The sequence below is a fragment of the Rhizophagus irregularis genome, chromosome 19 (genome assembly GCF_026210795.1).
Source record: "Rhizophagus irregularis chromosome 19, complete sequence".
In the NCBI taxonomy this organism is placed as follows: Eukaryota; Fungi; Glomeromycota; class Glomeromycetes; order Glomerales; family Glomeraceae; genus Rhizophagus; species Rhizophagus irregularis.
The window spans coordinates 808,361-828,970 of NC_089447.1; the positions used below are offsets into that span (position 1 = coordinate 808,361).

Genomic DNA, 20,610 nt, shown 5'->3' on the forward strand with positions numbered 1-20,610 from the left:
ATCAAAATTAAAATCATTATAAATCGTACAAATAACAAAAACGGTATGTAAGACTTAATTTGTCAAAAAGAAAACAAAGAAAAATTCGATCTAAAACACTGTATACTATAACCATATTATAACTACACTATAACTACACTATAACTATACTATAACTATACTATAACTATAACTTAAATGAGATCTACTCTGTAATGAAATCTTGTTAAAGTAAAATCATATCAATATCTTCATGATATATTTGAATATCATATGAGTGAACCAAGGAAAAGAATGAAAATACGGTACGCAAGGGCCACGCGACATCAAAGATGTTTGATGCATCAAGATAATAGCGTACAAAATTAATGTATGTACAGGGTGTATAGTAATATTCGAAAAGGTTGTGATAATCTTTTAATAATCTTATAATATTTATGTTTATGGTATAATATTATACCAATATTATACCAATACTATACCAATACTATAATACTATACCAATATTATTCCAATATTATTCCAATATTATACCAATATTGTACCAATATTCTTCTCATGTTTGATCTTTTTTAATGAGAACAATTTTAGTCGTATAGAACAATTTTGGTCGTATTGAAGAACGAGGAGGAAATTAGTTTCAGTTAAAACTTGTAAAACTTGTAAAACTTGTTTATATCTAAAGTTTACCAAGTGGTGAGATTTACATTACTTGATCCGTCCAAATTCTCGGTTGAATCTTAAATATCGGACAAAGTACTTTTCTTTATCAGGAAAATTTTTTAGAAAAAAGTCCTTTTTTGTTATTAAACTTCGCGTTATTCGCGTCTTATTTTGTTACACAAAATGAAAAAGAATTACTATTTTTATTTAACCTGATTTGTTAAAGATATCATATGTTAATAATACAAAATAGGTTTCTTTTAAGTAAATAATTATAAATTTTAAATAATGAGAAAATATACAGAATTTGTGGTTTTCAGGTTCCCTCTCTTTGATAATCACGGACCGGGAAACTCATTCATAATGAATGAGAAGCAGTTGATCCGTTACAGATAAAAAAAGATTTTTTTTTTTCTATTTTTTCCTTCGAAAAATTCGATAAAAAAAAAATCTTTTTTTTTTTTTTTTTTCAAAGTTTTTTTTTTTTCGACTTAGAAATTATTGATGATGGTTAGTGTGATTTGATTGTTTTAATTATAGTTTATCATCAAATTTTTATTGGTAAACTTTAATAAATTTTTTTTTTATTATTATTGTTGTTGTTTTAATGTATAACAATTAAAAAAAAAAAAAAATTAAAAATTAAAAAAATTTATATTTTATTTTATTTTATTTGTGATGTTTTTCTTGATGTTTGACAAAGGAGTAGGGAATCGGGTCGACCGGAACTTTAATATTTTTTTTTTCTTTTTTCCATTTCCTTTCTTATTCTTATTCCCTATTATTATTTATTATTATTATTATTTATTATTATTATTGTTGTTGTTGTTGTTATTGTTGTTGTTGACTTGTTATTATTATTATTATTATTATTATTATTATTATTATCTTCTCTTTTTATTTTTTTATTTTTTTTTTATTTCCTCTTTTTATTTTTTATTTTATATTTTTTTATTTTTAATTTTTTCTTTTTTATTTTGATTAAAAAAATTGACAGATTTTTTTTTTTATGTAATTCCAAATTTTATTCAAGATTGGAAAAAAAAAAAAATTTTTTTTGTAAACTGTAAATAATTACACATTTTTGTTATGAATTACACTTTAACCAGTTAGAATCTGTAACTAAAATGAATTGTGATACGAAAAAATATGTTGATTCGTTACAAAATTAAAAAAACGGATATAATCAAGTAAGGTAATAAACGCCAAGGGGAAGGGGAGGAAGGTCGAGAATGTGTCGAATATGTCGAATATTATCAAATATGTCGAATATGTCGAATATGTCGTTTTAGAATATATAAAAAACGATCTCCTTTGCTCCTCCCTCGATCCGATATTCGGTAATGGACAATTAGAAGTTAATTTAGTTACCCAATAGACAAACAAATAAATAAGACTCATTACAGTAATATTTACTTTTTTGTTTACTAAAAAAATTTACTGTAATCGACCTAGCATTTAACATTACCAACTATAATAATAACTATAATAAACTATAATAAACTATAATAAACTATAATAATTTAATATCCCTCCTTCCCCCTTAAAAAAAAAAAGTTCCCACATCTTTTATGTAACGTGAATGTTAAATTGTCAAGTAAAAAATGGTCATACCAATAGGTCATACCAATGGTCATACCACTGGTCATACCACCCCTAATAATCTAAAACAATCTAAAATAATCTAATAATAATAATAATAATAAATTTATAATTTATTATTTTTTATTATTTATTATTATTATTTATTTATTTATTATTTTTATATTGACTAATATTATATGTCTCAAAAAATAATGCTTCAAAATATGCTTCAAAATATATTATCTTTTATTATCATACGCCAAAAAATAAAAAATCATCATTAAATCGATCTACATACAGCAATTTACAAGTTAAAAAAGATAAACTGATCAACTACAGAACATTACGCCCATATTAAAAAATTAACTTGTTTTAATACTCGTTTTTTTTTTTTTTTAAACTACACTATATATTACTATTGGTGTATCCTATATGTAATACTATTAACTATTGGTGTGCTATATATGTGATATTTAAGAGACCTAAATCGGTATCATACTTTCCTATATTAGGTAAAAGAATATTAACATTAAAAGAATATTTTTTCAAATGTAACAAAAAAAAAAAAAAAATTTTTTTTTTTTTACAATCTTATGAAAGAATTTAAAAATGTTTTGATTTCAAACTATTACTTTTTTAAAAGTTTCAATAAGACCATATTGGAAAAAAAAAATATTGAATCTAAGAATCTAATCTATATTTTTTTTTTTATTTCAATCGCTTTCCAACCGCATCATCCGTTTTTTAACCGGATTTAAACTACTTTTAAAAATTATTTTATATGATTCACTTTATAATAAATATTTTATCCACTTTAACCACTTTTAATCGAACGCGACCTCTTCCCCGATTCTTCTTTTTCAGCGCGTTTAAAGAAAAAATAAATAAATAAATGAATAAATAAAAATATAGTAACACGGTAACTTGTCGTAATGTTATCTGATCAATGCACATAATGTACATATAAAAAAAAATCATCATATTCTTTGAGATACTAATGGAGAAAAATATGCAAATATAAACACTAATATAAACAAATCACATTATGATTGCTTTGTTGTCTTGTGAAATCCTTATAAACAATAATAAAAAATGTGACCTCCTATTTTATATACTTACTAAAAATATCCTTTCGAAAAAAAAAAATTTTTTTTTTTTTTATGAAAAGGGAATATCAAAAAGAAAGAGAATCCTTTGATATTAAAAATTAATAAAATGATAAACCAATAAAATTTATCTAAATTTATTTAAATTTATTTAAAAAAATCTTGACCAGTAATTTGACTCGTTGTTATTATTATTATTATTCATTAAAATGGTATTATTTTTTTTTTTTAAAAAAAAAGAACCCTTTTTTTATTTTATTTTATTTTATTTTATTTTATTTAAAATTTTTTTCTTTGTTCTTTTACTTCCTTTCTTTGGTATATAATTTTTTCCCATAATGATTTCTTCTTAACCGACACACCCGATGTATCCGACTACAAAATCTCCCCGCGAGGAATAAATATATAAAAAGGTCCATTTTCTCACTGTTCCCGTTACACCCCGTTACACCCCGTTACACATGAAAACATTGAAAAAAGAAAATTTTCTAACCAAGGAAGTGTTCCGTTTATTCTTTTTTTAGTTTAAATCCAAAAAAAAAAAAATTTTTTTTTCGGAAAAATAATTTTTTTTTATTAACCAATAATAATAAAATAATACGGTTGGGCGTAAAAAAAAATTATTATAAGCACATAGATAGGTTCGTGTAAAAAAATCAAATGTTTATAAAAAAAAAAAAAAATTTTGATCTCGTGAAATTTCGTGTTTCAGTAAATATTTTTCAAACAAAAATTTTTTGATTATCCGTTAGGGTTTTATCTATTATATCAAAAAGAATGAATGAATTTAAAGTTTTTCTCATTCGTTCTTCTAAAATATAAGAGGATTGATAAGTAGATGATATAGATGAAAAAATCAAAATCATTATGTAATATAATTAAATATCATAAATATATATATATCATATCATTTCCATATAGTTGGAACCTTAATGAAAACCCTTTCATTCGACTCATTTTGGTCATTTCATTCATTATTAATACAACCAATTTAATTCCTATTTATGAATCATATGATTAAAAACAATTAACTATTATTTTGGATTAGCTTGAAATTTTAATTTTTTTTACAATCAAGAAATTAAACAAGAAAGAAAAAAAAAGAAGAGAAAAAAGATTATATATAATTAGTTAAGATCTTTCTCCTTAAAAGGAACAAGGTTTTTTATCCAATAAACCTATAATTAGCGTAATAAATAGTAATAAATAGTAATAAATTGTAGTAATAGATGGTAATAAATTTAATAGATTTAATAAATTTAATAGATTGTTGTAATAGATTGTAATATAGAAATAGACAGTAATAGTAATAGATTGTAGTAATAAATAGTAATAGTAATTAATAGATTCATTAGATTGTAATGATTGTAATAATACTTTAATAACTTTAATAACTTTAATGACTTTAATAGTAATAATAAATACCCGCAATAAAAATACCCGTATATAAAAATATCATACTCATACGTAATTACCCGATATTCTCGTAATAATCGTAATAATAGTAATAACAAATACCATAAATATCGTAATAATAATAACCGTTAACAATAAATAGTAATAATAGTTATTATTAAATCGGTTTCATAAATTCAAATAGTTTCAAATAGTTTCAAATGTTATAAAATGTTTCAAATTTTAAAAAACTATAATTTTTTTAAAGTATTCATTATAGTTATATTATTTTAGGTAAGCGTAAATAAAATATAATTGAATGATTTGAATGATTGAATGATTGAATGATTGAATGTCTAACAACTCTCCAAAAATATATATTTTATTTCGTACACAACATAAAAAATTATTCCGTTATATAAACTTGTGTAAAATTACACAAAAAAAATACAATATTTGATAAAAATAATATTTATTGTAAAACGATTAAAAAACAACAACTAACAACTAACAACTAACTAACTAAATAACTAAATAACTAACAACAACAACAACAATAAACAATTTTTTTTATTTTTATTTTTATTTTTATTTTTTTTTAATTTATGTTTATATATGTATATATGTATATATGTAATATGTTGTAAATGTTGTAAAATGTGTGTACATAAAAGTATTACAGTTTTATTGTTAAACCATACTAATAAATCCAATAATTGAAAGAAAATTAAATTTAACTATATTAAGATAATTAAAAATTTTTTTTTTTTTCCCTTTTTTTATTTTATCATGTTTTTTTTTAAAACAATCAAAAATAAAAAAAAATAAAATAAAAAAAAATTCAAAAAAAATTTGATTTTTTTAGACTAAAAGATACTAAAAATTTCGTGATCCCAAAAAATCCCTTTTTTGATAATTTCTCATTTCCAAAATTATCCAAATATATTATATTATCCCTTTTTTAATTAATTTAATTAATTAATAATTATAAAAAGAAAATAAAAAATTTTTTTTTAAAAAAAAAAATATCGACAAAAATATTAAAAAAGATAATATAAAGATAATATAAAGATAATGAACACAAAAAAATTATAATCTTCAAAAAAAAAAACAATGGAATTTTAAATCCAATAAGACTTTCAAAAATGACTTGTTGAAAAAAAGAAATTTTTTGTCAATTTTTTTACGTTGTTTCTTAATTTTTATTTTAACCTGTATGCTTAAAACGGTAATAAAATTTAAAGTTTACCTTTCATATTCAATTAATACAATTTATAAACTAGCATAACATTACGTACATGTCAAAACTAACTAATACAAAAACAGGTAACAAAAAAAAAAACATTAAAGTATAATCCTTAATCTTCAAAAAGTAAATTAATTCAAGCAAACATTAAAACATATTTTTAAACACACAAATTATGAAGGAAAGATCATCAAAACTTGTATGTATGGATTATGAATTTCCGAACCAATTTTTTTTTATTATTATATATATATTATATAGAATATGCGTAGAATATGCGTGGAACGTCATGTGCTATTTTTAAACGCGTTAATGCGTTATTTGTTTATCAATTTTTTATTATCAATTTAACAATATTTCAAACATTACACATATTATTACACTATTACAAATTTTTTTCTCAAATCATTTTAATCCATTATAAAAATCTAGAAAAAGAATACGCGTTCTTTTTAATTTTTAGTCGATTTTCATACAATGAAAGTTTTATTAACTTTTATATTATTAAATATTATTATATTCGCGTTTCTAATTTTGTGTAATTTTGAACTGCGCCTTCAAGTATTACAATTATTTAATCTTCATGATCAATGGTTCGTTTAACCAAATTTTCTTGTTTGTGATGATCTAGTTTTATTAGAATGTCATTTAATGGTTAGTTCATTGGCCTTTGTATTAGCCCACTTTGTAATCTTCCCTTTTTATTCGTTCAAATCTTCTTGACGAATAATATTATTTGATGTTTTAGATAATCTAATGAAAAAATCTTGTGAATAAATAAAATTTCGTAATACAATATCTAACAGATGAATAATAATATATCGTAACATATCTGATATATCGTAACATTTATCGTAACATTTTATTTACTATTTTGTTATTCGTATCCTATTCTTTTGTACTATTGTTACTATTGTTACTATTGTAAAAAATAAAAAATAATAATAAACTAAAAATTAAAAAAGTAAATCATTGAAATTTGAAATTTTGAAAATTTGAACCTTTTTTTTCTTTTTATTTATTTATTTATTTATATATAAATATAATATAATAAATATATCAAGAGATATATAATATATATATATATATATATAATATATATTTTGATTAAATAATTAATATTATTATTACTTTACTTACTTAATATTATTTCCGTTTAAAATATCTAAAATCGAAATGTTTTGTTTTTGTTTTGATTTTATTAAAACTTGTAAAAATTCAAGAAAAAATAATAAGGAGTATTTTTTTTTTTTTCGAATCTTCTTTGAGAGTTGAGATTCTATGGATGGAATTTCATTTGACTTTTTCAATTTCTAGGATTCTCACGTGATTCGCCTTCCAACAATTCTTAACTTTTAATCACATTTGTTTTTTTTTTTGTTGTTGATGTAAAAAAAAAATTAAGGGTGTTTGTTGTTTATTTTGTGCATATCATGTATATTTTGTATATTTTCTTATATCTCGTCATTTCGTCATTTCTATTTTGCATTTTAATTAAATATTTCACAATATTTACAATATTTATTAAGTACAACATTTCATCAATATAGATTTAATATAGATTTGGTGTACAAAAAAAATGTCATATCAATATGTCGTAATTTGCAATCCGCGTGAATAAAAGAATATGTCGTAATTCTTAATCCGCGTGAATAAAAGAATATGTAATCCGCGTGAATAAAAAAAATATGTAATCCGCGTGAATAAAAGAATATGTAATCTGCGTGAATAAAAGAATTTGTAATCTGCGTGAATAAAAGAATATGTAATCTGCGTGAATAAAAGAATTTGTAATCTGCGTGAATAAAGAAGTATATATATATTATATATAGTCCGCGTGAAAGAAAAAACCTCCTCGTACCCTCGTGAACAAAATCCGTGTGAAATAAATATTTCACGTGGTTGATTCACCCACCTTAAAATAGCATACCTCAAATACGCATAACCTCAAATACGCATACCTCAAGTACGCATACCTCAAATACGCATACCTCAAATACACATACCTCAAATACGCATACCTCAAATACGCATGCCTTAAGTACGCATGCCTTTAAGTACACATGCTTTAAGTACGCATGCCTTAAGTACGCAATACGCATGATTAAAAATATTACTCACACTAAGATTCTCGATGAGATCTCGAATAGTTACAATGTGTTATTGAAGCAAATCATGTGATATCAGGCCTCTGACTTCAAAGAAGACAATTCGGATGATAACCCATTTATTTACTACTAGCATAGTAAATAACCAGCTCCTCAAAGTCACTCTTCCAAACCAGTTCTTAGGTTTACAGGAATCAAAATTACATGAAATTAATTTAAAATATAAGCATTTTCAACTGTTTGAATGTAAATGTTGTAGTATCTATTACAAGTTACAACTATCAAATGAATAAATAATTGTTATTTGATCGTATATTGTACATGTATATTGCCTCAACATCATTTATATAAAGTGTTACAATTTTTTTCTCTTTCGATAATATCCATAGATATCCTAAATCGAATATTTATCCAATACTAGTTTATTGTGAAGTTTGATATATATCATGTGATTCCTCTCAAATGATTAAACCAAATAATAGTCTAATAGCGTCTCTCCGGGTAAATACATCTCACTAACCTCTCTCTCATCTCAAATTACCTCTCTCCAGGTAATACCGCCTCTCTCACTAATTCGAACAGCCAGAATCAACGTAAGTAGTCCCCCTATTCAATTCCTAATCCCGGGAAACTTTTAAGTGCATTTCGAATATTTCGTATATGATCAGGTGTTGTCTTACAACATCCTCCTATAATGATTTTAAATTTTGCTAATTCTGCCCAAATTTTAGTATAATCTTCAAATTCATCAGGATTAATTTTATCATCACATCTATAATCTCCAGCATTAGGATAACATATAACATATTTTTTTTCATACCCATTTTTATCTAATTCATCACGAATATTCTTAACCGATTTTTCAATAAATTTTGGAATAACACAATTAATTCCTATACTTACAATACAATCAATTTTACTACATAATTTTATACAATCAATTAATAATTTACCATCACTTATTTGATCCTCATTTTTACATGTAAATGATACCCAACAAGGTATATCAAGATCATCTTCTTCTTTTAATAATGAACAAATTGATTCAATTTCTAAATATGATGGTATAGTTTCAAATGCTATAAAATCAATTAATGATAATAAAGGTTTAAATATATTTAAATTATTTTTATGAAATTCTTTTAATTTTTCTAAATTAATATCATTTCCATAATTTCCTGTATATTCACTATAATCTCCTAATGATCCTCCAAATGGTCCAAATGATAATGCTATCATAGGTTTCATTCTTTTTTGTGTTTGATCTTCTTTATATTCCTTATATTCTTTATATTCTTTCCAAAATATATCTCTTGCTTCTACAGCAAGATGTACTGATTTTTGTATTAATTCTATCGCTTCTTGTTTTGTAAATCCTTCCTTTATAAAAGTATCGATAGGAATCTGATAACTAAGTAAATAAGTATGTTAGACTGTAAAAATCTCTTAATTTCTTAATAATGGAAAGATTAAATCGTAAAAAAATTATATATACCTGCATGTAGTCGCAATATCAGCACCAGCCCTAAAATATGATAAATGAACTTCTCTTATCGCATCAGGATCTTGATATAAACAAGAAGCTGACCATAAATTTGTTGTGAATTTTTTTCCACATGTTATCTCTAATTCAGTTGCCAATCCACCATCTAATATTAACGGTTTAGATATTTCATAAAAATCTTTTATCTTCATTATTAAAAAAAAATTATTTGAGGTAATGAAAGAATTTGAAGTAATAATGTATTTTAACACAACGAAATATTTTGAGGTAATAAGGTATTTATAATGGGGTATTTAAGGTAACGGAGTATTTAAAATAATGAGGATCTAAGATAATAAGGTATTTGAAATAATGAGGTATTTGAGATAATGAGGTATTTACAATTTAAGGTAACGAAATATTTAACACGATAATGAGGTATTTAGGTAAAAAAAAAAAAAATTTCAAGGGGAGAGGGAGGTATTTATATATGAAAAAAACTGTATCGGTATGCATTAAGCTAGTAAAATTCGGGAAAGCAAATTTGACTTTTAACGTGAAAATTTTCGAATCATTACTAAATAAAGATTTCAATTATTTAATTGGATGAACAATTATGCCGAAAATACGAAAATGCCAAGAAATATCGTCTCTGTAAACTAATTTTTGATCTTAAAAATTAAAAAGTATGAATACTAACTAATACTAATATTATTTCAACATATCTAAATATATGAAAATCCAAATACTGTGTACTGTATGTAATTTTTTATGTAAAATCAAAAAACTTTGGCTTTTTTTTTGCAAATACAAAAATTTTTATTTTTTAACTAGTTAGACTAACCAAATAGATCTTACAATTCGGCATTTTCAAAGCTATTGAAGTTATTCGTGTAGCCTTAACCTCCTCTCCACTTTTTTTTACCTCTTTTTTTATCAAAATAAAAGAGTGTAAAAGGAATTTTTCTATAAAAATTTGTAAATTATTGTTAGCCAATTTTACTACACTTTTTTTTAAAAAAGAAAAAGAGGGGGAAAGGAATTTATCTATAAAAAAATTTGTAAATTATTGTTAGCCAATTTTACTAATTTTACTACACTTTTTTTTTAAAAAAGGGGGAAAGGAATTTATCTATAAAAATTTGTAAATTATTGTTAGCCAAGATCGTAACGCAATTGTCAAATTTATATTTATTACCGATCAAGATTTAAATTACAATAAAATTTATTATAAATATAGAGCCTATTCTCAATATTTTTCCCACCAAATCACTCCTATTAGATAATTTCCAAATCATTCTATCCTTTCTATTAAATCTACTTTAAATCTATTTTACTGTATTTTCACTATTTTTACATCAAAAATGCCTTGAACGCAAACTTATTCAACTTTCTTTATTCAATGGCCTAATGTCGTGTTTACCAAAAAGATTTTGTTCAATCAAATCCAATGACAACAAGATTTGATCCAACAAGGCGACAATGCAAAAATTTCAAAGTCGGGTGCGGGAATTTAAAATGTCTGTTAAATGTGTTAAATGGAAACCTGGAAGGACATCTATCTGGCTCGGACCCCGACTTTTACATATTAGCGTTTTCATGAGGAGCTATTCTGGTTAACAGAACGTAATTATTTAACTGACTTTTTCATTATTTTAAGCATGAGTCCAAAACTGTGCAAAGAAACAGTGTTGCAAAGTTTCTTCAGCGATCAGACCCATTGACAACACTTTATTTTATGTTGATCGTAGAAGATACCTGATATGAATACAGAAAAATGAGCACTTTAATAAAGGATAAATGTTTATGAAGCAGGCGTCAATCCCGATCTCACCACCATACCCGATCCTCATGTTCACCTCATTGACATTGGAACTGCTATACTGCATCGTTGGCGACATGCAAATCCAATGTGGAGAAATGATTATCCCAGTCCAATGCATTGCCTATTTTTAATAAAGATTGGAACTGGTTGGATTATTCTTTTAAGAAATTACTGCAGTCGAAGCGACAGAAATTACTTCATTAAATATTATCTTGGCAAAACGTCAAAAATCGGCATTTTCATTTTTTTTACCTATAAAATTTTATATTTTATTTCTTATATTTTATTTTTAAATCTTTATTATTTATAAATTTAAATTTTATTTTTTATACTTATATTTTAAAATATGTTTTTTCATTTATAAATTTCATATTTTATTATTTTATTTTTTTTTATCCTTAGCTGTTAGATTTATAAAAAAAGGGAGGATATAACAAAATTCGCAAAAAAGTCTGGGTTAGAATAAAGAGGCAGTCACAGATTTACTAATTGGTTAACCATCTATATTTCAAAATCTCCCTGCTCTGAACGAAGATACTGCTATGTTTCCATAGAAACCCACGTTTTTTAACCTCATTGTTGGGCACACATTCATGAATCAAAGGGACGGTAAATGACTTTAAAAAGCATATACATAATTATGAATAAAATCGATTAATTAAATCGTGAAATGATTTAGCAATTTAAGTTATATGATTTATATAAGTTATAGAGTAAAATCAATTTCTGAGAACAATCAAAATATCAAATACAAGCAGGAATTCTGAGAGGGCTTAGTTCGGGTTTTATTATCTAAAGGTAGTTGAAACATTTAACTAGAAATTGTTCACGTATATTTTTAAAACATGATTTCGCTTAATCTGAGAATAGAATTTTCACAATGTACAGTACACAGGTTCCGTTCCAGAAAAAAATCGATATATCAAAATTCAAAATTTATAAGTTTAATGATTTCATATCGTGAAAATTCACACAGTCATTATATCGAGTTATTGCATTATTTTTATTGATAAATTAAATATTGTATACTCTTCTGAAAATTATTAAGAAAAATCTTATTCAATAAGTGTCTTATTAGCGCAGATGGTTTTTAACTGTAAAAAGGTGACATTAATAAGATTTTGACAGTACGATGAAATACGATATAACATTATAACTGGACCATTCCATTCCAATAGAAGATTTTTCAAAAATCCGGTATATCGAGGAAAATCTGAAATCCGGTATATCAAAATCAAATTTATTTTAAATTATAATAATCCGATCCGAAACTCCGCTATATTAAGATTTTCCGAATTCGGTTCATCGGTGTAATAATTAGACTTATCATATGATATATATTACTATCAACACGCGATTAGACCGCAATCTCATAATAAAGTTCACTAAAATTGTTCAGAACGAACGCATTCCTGTTACCTTACAGTACCGCTTAAAAAGTCCATATCTTCTTTAAAAATTCGGGTATATATATATATATGGTTAAAAAATCATAGTTTTGGTAAAATTAGGGCAAAATACCTATAGATATTAAAATGCAGCGTCATTTGCTCAGATTGATTCCTCGATGAAATTTAAGAAATCATTCGTAGACAGAATAATTTCAATAAAAAAAAGGAAGACTGTAAATAGCGAGATACTAATTAATGATGCGTTGATAGTAACGAAAAAATACACGTATTATTTAACAACTGCTAAGAATACATCACGCATTAAATGATGGGGTGATTAGTTATTCGCTGCATTTATGCCCAACATCATAATTTATTATTATTATGTAATCAATGAACTTTGGTGCCATCCCGTTACATTAGAACTATTAAACACATTTCAGATGAATTGTTTACTTAACAAGTTATCATAGCATTTATACAAGTTCTTTCAAGTTCTTTGGTGTGATTTGATCATCAATAGATTTCTTCTATACCTTATCTGGATATATCCGATACCCGTCACATAAAACGGCTGGGCACCGCCTGGCAGGAATATATATTATAATGAGTATAATGAAAAATCAAAGAATCCTTAAAGACCTTTTTATTTTCCTTTTCTCTATATTTTTCATGACTTTGTGATTATGGTAACAATGAATATTTAAAGAATTCTTAAAATTCACATGACATATTAACTTTTGTCCTTTACAATATTTATGCAGATTAAGGTTGAAACGTATTGTTTACTTGGATAAACAATAATTTTCACCGTGCCACACAGCCCCATAGGAGAAATGAAGGAAAAGAATGGAAAAAGAATATTGTGCCTAGATTATTGAATGGAAAATTTGTTTATAAGTTGTTGAATTGTAAAAGTATGTATGTAATTTTTTTCTTTAAATCTTTTTTTCACATATCTTTTAAATATATACTACTACTCTCTTTAATATCAAGAGATATTATTACTAAAGTGTAATTAATAAAAAAAATGTCCACAAATACAAACATCATTTTAAATATTCCTATTAAACAAACCTATTCTATAAATGATATTAATGAAACAAATTTAACAAATTTCAATACACCTCATAATTTATTAAATTCTTTCTTCATAAATCAAAAACAAAGTATAAGATTCAATTCATATGATAATAATTTAAATGAGAACCATTCAACGGATTCTCATTTCTTAGCCTCTTCAATAGGAATATTTGGTTTATGCAGAGCATTTTTGGTGTTTGTTTTGTTGGCTCCAAAAAAATAAATATAACGAATAATTTGACGAGATATTTCTATAGTGGGCTTCTTTCTTTTTTTGGTTTAACCCCTTTTTTATTTTTTTTATTTGTATTTTTTTTTTTTAATATTTATTGATTACTTAAATTAAAATATAATCCAATTAACATTTTCATATAAACATGGGCATGAGACATGGAATAAGTAAATATTTTAAATTATGTACAGATTTAACAGATATACAATAATAAATAAATGATATTTGCATATCTTTAGTGTGCCAAAAGTTTAATTCACTCCAATAATATATGATGATGTCGTAGTTGTCGTACATCAAATACCCCGTATTTTTGAAGGAAAAATAGGAATTTTTCCGCGCGCGAATTAATTCTTTTTAACGAATTTTGAAACGTTTTTAAGAATCAGAATCTAAAAATAAAAAGACGTAAACAATGTAATTTAACTTTTCAGTTTGTGGGACGATTAAGATTATTTGTTTAAAGTGATACATTGTACTGTATATATATATTATAATGAGTTAACTTCCGTGTACAACGAAATTGAGACGGTTAATATAATTGTAAATTTCGATCGGATTTTATTTGATTGGTGTTTTTACGGCAAAGACCGACAAGAACTTTGGTAAATATTTACTCTAATTCTTGTAATTATTAATCATTATCGTGTATTGGTCATAACACTTGCACGCTACAATGTTGTGAAGATAAATGTCTTCGAAACTTTTTTTTTTTAAATCCTCTGTTCTTTTCTTCGTTACTCGCTCCTAATTTTACTTCTATTCTTTCATTTATTTTTAACGAATTTGAAATTCAAATTATTTTTATTTATTTTTGTATATATTATATATTCTTTTCATTCTATTCATTCCTTTCGTTCCCAAATATAAATCTTGTAAAATTCATAATACTCATATTAATGTAAAAATAATAATAATGATATCATTAAGATTACTTTACATAACTTTTTTCGCTTTAATGATATTAACTTCTGAAGGAGCAATAATATCATCAAATGATTCACGATTAACCAAAAGAATACCTCAAATATCAGATTCTGAAACGTATAAAAGTATTTATAAATTAGATCCAACAGGTAGTGCAATATTTTATGTAGCAGGCATCATAACTTCTTTTGCAAACATGATGGGATCTTTTATAGTGATCTATTCAACGTTAAATAAGATTCAATATAAATCTGAAATTCTCACTCCATCAAAAAGATTTCCTCTTTATATGGCTATAATGGATTTTGGAACTTCTATAGTAACTTTACCAAATTTATTCTTTCCAATGCAAAAAGATTCTTTAATGATTGGAAATTGGTGTACTTCATTGGGTTTTATTACTTCATTATTTATTGTAATGAATATGATGTTGATGGCTTCATTGGCTTTAATAACTTATTTAAGAATTTGTAAACGTTACGTTATGAATCTTGGAAAGAAGGATTGGATTTTATTTTCGTTGATTCTTTTTCCAACTTTAACGATTTCTTTCGTAACTTGGTATTTGAACGGATTCGGTCCTGACACTTTTTGGTAAGTTTATTATTACTTTGATCTGCGCCACGCACGCACCGCAGTAAATTTAATTTCTAATTTTTTTAAAAACAAATTAGGTGTTTTATTAATCAAGAAGAAACTGGTAGTCGAGTGAATTTGATCGCTCTCATAGTATTTTCGTATGTTGTAACAATAATGACATCATTTTGTTACATGAGTGTAATAAAACGAATTCATAATGCTGAAACCATGTTTGCTGACTCATACACCAAGAATGAAAGATATAAATCGAAATTTTATTCATTCAAGACTCAATTACTTTCACCAACATCGGACCATTTTTCTACTACTATAATAGATGGTCTGGAAATAAGACCACCAAGTTTCTTTTATGGTCCTATAACTGCCCCTACTGCAGCACAGGAACGTACATTAAAAAATATAACAAAAGCCACTCGAAAGATGTCAAGTTATATTTTTTTACAAATGTTACAATATACACCTATAATTATTTATTCATTATGTATTTTGATGAATCAAATGCAAACTTGGGTTTATGTATTGACCGTTGTAATGCTTAATTTAGGTGGTGTTGCTAAATCATTTGTATTTATGAAAAGTAATAATACAATTGGAGAAGAAAGAAAGAAAGAAGGAAATTTATGCAAATATAAAACATCTTCAAATGAAATTTGTTTTTGTGATGTTGATAAACAAAAAGATGTTCCTATTATTACTGTGGTTGTAAATCAAAAAGATTTATTGTGAATTGTCAATATACTTTGAATGTTACTACTGCTGGAATGTTACTACTGCTGGACAGATTTTAGTAACTATTAATATAAATTAATTACGAACAAGAATGAAAATATTAAATGTACAATATTTATAATTATAATAATATAATTTTTAATGAAACCTTGTTAAAATATCTTAGTCCTTCTTTTTTCAAATCGTAAATCGTAAAAAATTACATTTTAAAAGAATTTGATTGAGAACAATCAAAAATATTTGATTTAATAAAAATTAAAAAAATCCTGTTCAAAATGGTAATATTTAATTGGTCGATTTTAAATTGGTTTGACTTAAAATTGATTGGTTTGAATATCCGATTACATAAGATTATTAATCGTATGTTAACATCCAAATGATAAAATTATATAAGCCTTAAAGATGAAAAGTATAAGGACCCATTTAAAATAGATTTATTCTCATTGGTATGACAGTAAATAAAACGGAAGCATAATGGGAAAAAAAATTGGGCTGACAATATTACAAACTAAACTTCATTTTATTTTACCAGACTCACGGAAGTTTCTAGACATAAATTTAAATAAAATGTTAGACCGAGCTTTAAGTATTGATCAAAATGCATAATATTCTGAAGTAAGATCAAAATTATAAAGACGTGTACATTTCAAATGAATAATATATAAACGTATAAAGTATTCATAAATAGTAAGTTTATTGAACAAATAATTTAAAAATAAAACGTAAATTTTTGAATTTTTTACTTCATAATTTTATCATATTAAAATTTTTAAAAATATGGATAGTTCCAAAGTAAGTCGTAATAAACTATTAAATTATTCACATATTAATCCCACAAACTAATCCAAACACACATATATATATACTAGTGTTTTGAAGATAGTGATGATGAATCTTTTCATTCAAGATTCACAAGCGAAAAATCCATAAAATTTTCTTTTTCATTTAATAAGCGTGAGAATGAGAAATCTGATAATTCAAGTCCTAATAAAAGAAAGAGATTATCTTTAAATTTGAAGAGTAAAGAAATCAACAATAATTCTTTAAACAACAACAATAATAACGATTTTGATCAAGATTTTAACAATGATCTTGTTCTTTGTAATAATTCTATTACGTTCAAAGAAAATGGTTCTAATGATTTTATTCCGAAAAATAATGGTTTTATTCCGAAAAATAATTTGTCAAAAATTGATATGTCTATAAAATTAAAAGAAATTATTATTGGAAATTATAATAATTTGAATCCAGGATCGCTCACTCTTAATTCAAGTACAAATTCTATTTGTATTGAATTACAAGCTGGAAATATTTTGGATAGGATTGATTTCCATGTTAAAGGAATTCAAAATTATGATGGGAACAAACAACAAAACGTTATCCAATTGAATTTGGTTCACGATTGGATCAAATATTTATTACCAGTACGTTAAATTATAATTTGAAATTTTGTATAAAAAAATATAAAAGTGAATGATTTTTTTTTTAGGTGAGAGAGATTAATACTTTAGAAGAAATAAAAATTAAGATTGATCCAACTGGAGGAGAATTGCGAAAAGTAGGATATATTAAACTATTTTTGGAAAACAGTGCTAATGTAAAAGATGCAGTAAATGTTTTTGGACAAGAATTTAGGTAATTAATTGTATATTTCAAAGTCCAATTAGTCACATATGGCTATTCTTATTAAATTTTATTATAATTTAGGAAAATGAAGAACACTTCAAAACCTCCAATTTCACCAATTCTTCAATGGAAAGAAACAAAAGTAAATCTTAAATTTTAATAGGTGGCATCTGTGAAAAATGCAGTATTATTATGATTTTAGACTTTCAGAATATTTTATTAACTTGTTCATTTTTTATAGTTTGAAGTAATTGTCAATTATAATAGATGTCAACGTTATCTATTTATAATGGAAGAAACAACTCTTCAAGAGTTTTTATTTATAGTTCAAAAAAAATTTAATTCACCAAATATTAATTTACCATTTAGATATTTATTAGATGAACCTGAAGTAATTCATATTTTTAATGAAGAAAGTTGGAAAAATTTCAAATTAGCCTCTTTTCATCGTCAAAATCAAAATTTTAAAGAAAAGAAAAGTTTGGTACTTTATCTTAAAAGTGGCATTGATATGATTTAGAAAACATACATTTTTGAAAATGAGATTCTTAAATGATATTAATGGTATTGCTTGTTTTTTTTTATTTGCTTTAAAATATAATATACAATGGGCAGGATATTATAATATTGTAATCATCATATATATTTGCTAAAAAATTTATCAATAAATTTACAAATTTGTATTATATTATAAATACTGATAACTGGTAAGATAAACTATATATACTTTTAGAGTTTGCTAACTTGCCCCTGGGTTAAATAACCTGGGTTAAATCACCCCCTTAAAATTTATATTTTATATCAATAAAAAAAAAAAAAAATTATTTGTGTTATTATTCATTTTACTTTATATAAATTTTATTAATTTGAAGTTTGAACATTATAAAATATAGAGTATAAATGTATAATGACCAAGTTTTTTACATTCTTAATAATGTCTCTTGTTTTTGATTGTGACCATAATTTACATTTTTTTTTGAAAATTTGGGCAAAATTATATAATTAAATAAAATTTACTAATAGGTTAAATCACCCAGGTTAAAATCACCCAGGGTTAAAATTAGTCTTATACATACTTTTATATTATATATATTTTTTTTCTGCAGCACATTTAGAACTTTATTAAAAACACAAAAAAGAAAATATAATACATGTATTAACAAATTAAAAATCCTAATTAAGTAAGCTTTAAACCATCTGTACTTCTTTATGTGTATACTATCAGTAAAGAACTTTGGCTAGAAGAGTAATATTATATTTTAATAGAAAATAATATATTTATTAAAAATGTATAATTTATTTTTATATAAATTACTCTTTTTTATATTTGTTAATATTAAAATTAAGTTTATTATATTATTATTACTTTTACTATAAGTTTTTTTTTTATAATTAATTTCATTTAAAATATTAAATTTATATTTTTTTAAAAAAATAACTATATTTAACTGGAGGGTTTTCTTTAATATTTATTAGAGTTAAGGGTTAATATTAGGGTTAGGTTATAGTTAGGTTAAGGGTTAAATTTAATTACACTTTTTATGGTTTTTATTTTTGTTAATTAATCTGAAAATTTAGAAATTTTTTATTATTAAAAATTTTATTTGTTACTTTTATTCATCATAGAATTTAACTATTTTAATTTAACTATTTATAATATGTATAAAGTAAAGATTAAATGTAACAAATTGGTAATATTTTGAAATTTTATAAAATACATTATATATATAATATTAAAGTATTTATTTATTAATAATTATTTGAAAAATAATTTAAATCTGCTATTTTATTTTATAAATATATAAAAGTTTTTAAATAAAAATACTTTAAATATTTAAGTTTATAAATATAGTAATATCTTTTTAAATGCATTTTTCTTGAAATTATAGTAAAAAAATAGATAGAAAAAGTATGCATTTATAAAAAGTAAAATATTAAAAATTCTTATAAGTTGGAATTAAAACTTATTATACATTTAAAAGGGATTTATATAATGCATACATTTATAAAGAATACACTTAAAAAGAATTTATATAATACATATATTTATAAAGAATGCACTTATAGAAGTATTACTATAAAAACTAATTGTTATACTAATATTATATCTAAATAATTATCAATAAAAAATAAAATTATTCTGTATTTTTAATAAATTTATCTTTAATGTAAAATATTTAAGCATTATATTTAAAGTATAATAGTAATTATAAATAATTCTTAAATAATAATATTTAAATAACAATTTATTTTAATAAACCATATTTTTTAATTAATTAATTTATAAAATCTTTAAAAATGTTTTTATTATAATAAAACTTTTTGATTTATTTTAAATTTCTATCTGTTGGTTTTTTTTTATAATAAAAGTTTACTTTACCTTAATGAATAAAAGAAAATTAAAGTTTACTTGAAGTAAAATATTTTAATATTTTATAAAGAATAAAATTTTTTATATAAATTTAGGTATAAGATTTCTAGTAATAATGTGATTCGCTTAACTTTATATCAAGGAAATATAATATATTATAACAAATCATGATATGCCAAATTGTGATGCAAGACTAAATGCAAGTCACCTAATGCAGGTTCTAAAGATTACCGTGTAACAGATTATCAAGTTTAAAAAAAAA

At 23.6% G+C, this 20,610-nt stretch overlaps 3 protein-coding genes across 3 annotated transcripts; 2 read left to right on the forward strand and 1 right to left on the reverse strand.

The window, feature by feature from the left end:
• Positions 1 to 8,687: 8,687 nt before the first annotated feature.
• OCT59_010689 (uncharacterized protein) lies at positions 8,688 to 9,776 on the reverse strand (the record flags this gene model as incomplete). Its single annotated transcript, XM_025334036.2, has 2 exons — positions 8,688 to 9,492; positions 9,577 to 9,776. The coding sequence occupies 2 exons, from the start codon at positions 9,774 to 9,776 to the stop codon at positions 8,688 to 8,690; spliced, it is 1,005 nt and encodes a 334-aa protein (XP_025189534.1).
• A 5,277-nt stretch (positions 9,777 to 15,053) lies between these two features.
• On the forward strand, positions 15,054 to 16,348 carry OCT59_010690 (uncharacterized protein; the record flags this gene model as incomplete). The annotated part of the gene is made up of 2 exons (XM_025312582.2): positions 15,054 to 15,616; positions 15,697 to 16,348. 2 exons carry the CDS (start codon positions 15,054 to 15,056, stop codon positions 16,346 to 16,348), a joined length of 1,215 nt encoding a protein of 404 aa, XP_025189532.2.
• A 780-nt stretch (positions 16,349 to 17,128) lies between these two features.
• Positions 17,129 to 18,497, forward strand: OCT59_010691 (uncharacterized protein; the record flags this gene model as incomplete). Its single annotated transcript, XM_066136064.1, has 5 exons — positions 17,129 to 17,143; positions 17,221 to 17,775; positions 17,841 to 17,986; positions 18,059 to 18,119; positions 18,219 to 18,497. The coding sequence occupies 5 exons, from the start codon at positions 17,129 to 17,131 to the stop codon at positions 18,495 to 18,497; spliced, it is 1,056 nt and encodes a 351-aa protein (XP_066000736.1).
• Positions 18,498 to 20,610: the final 2,113 nt, after the last annotated feature.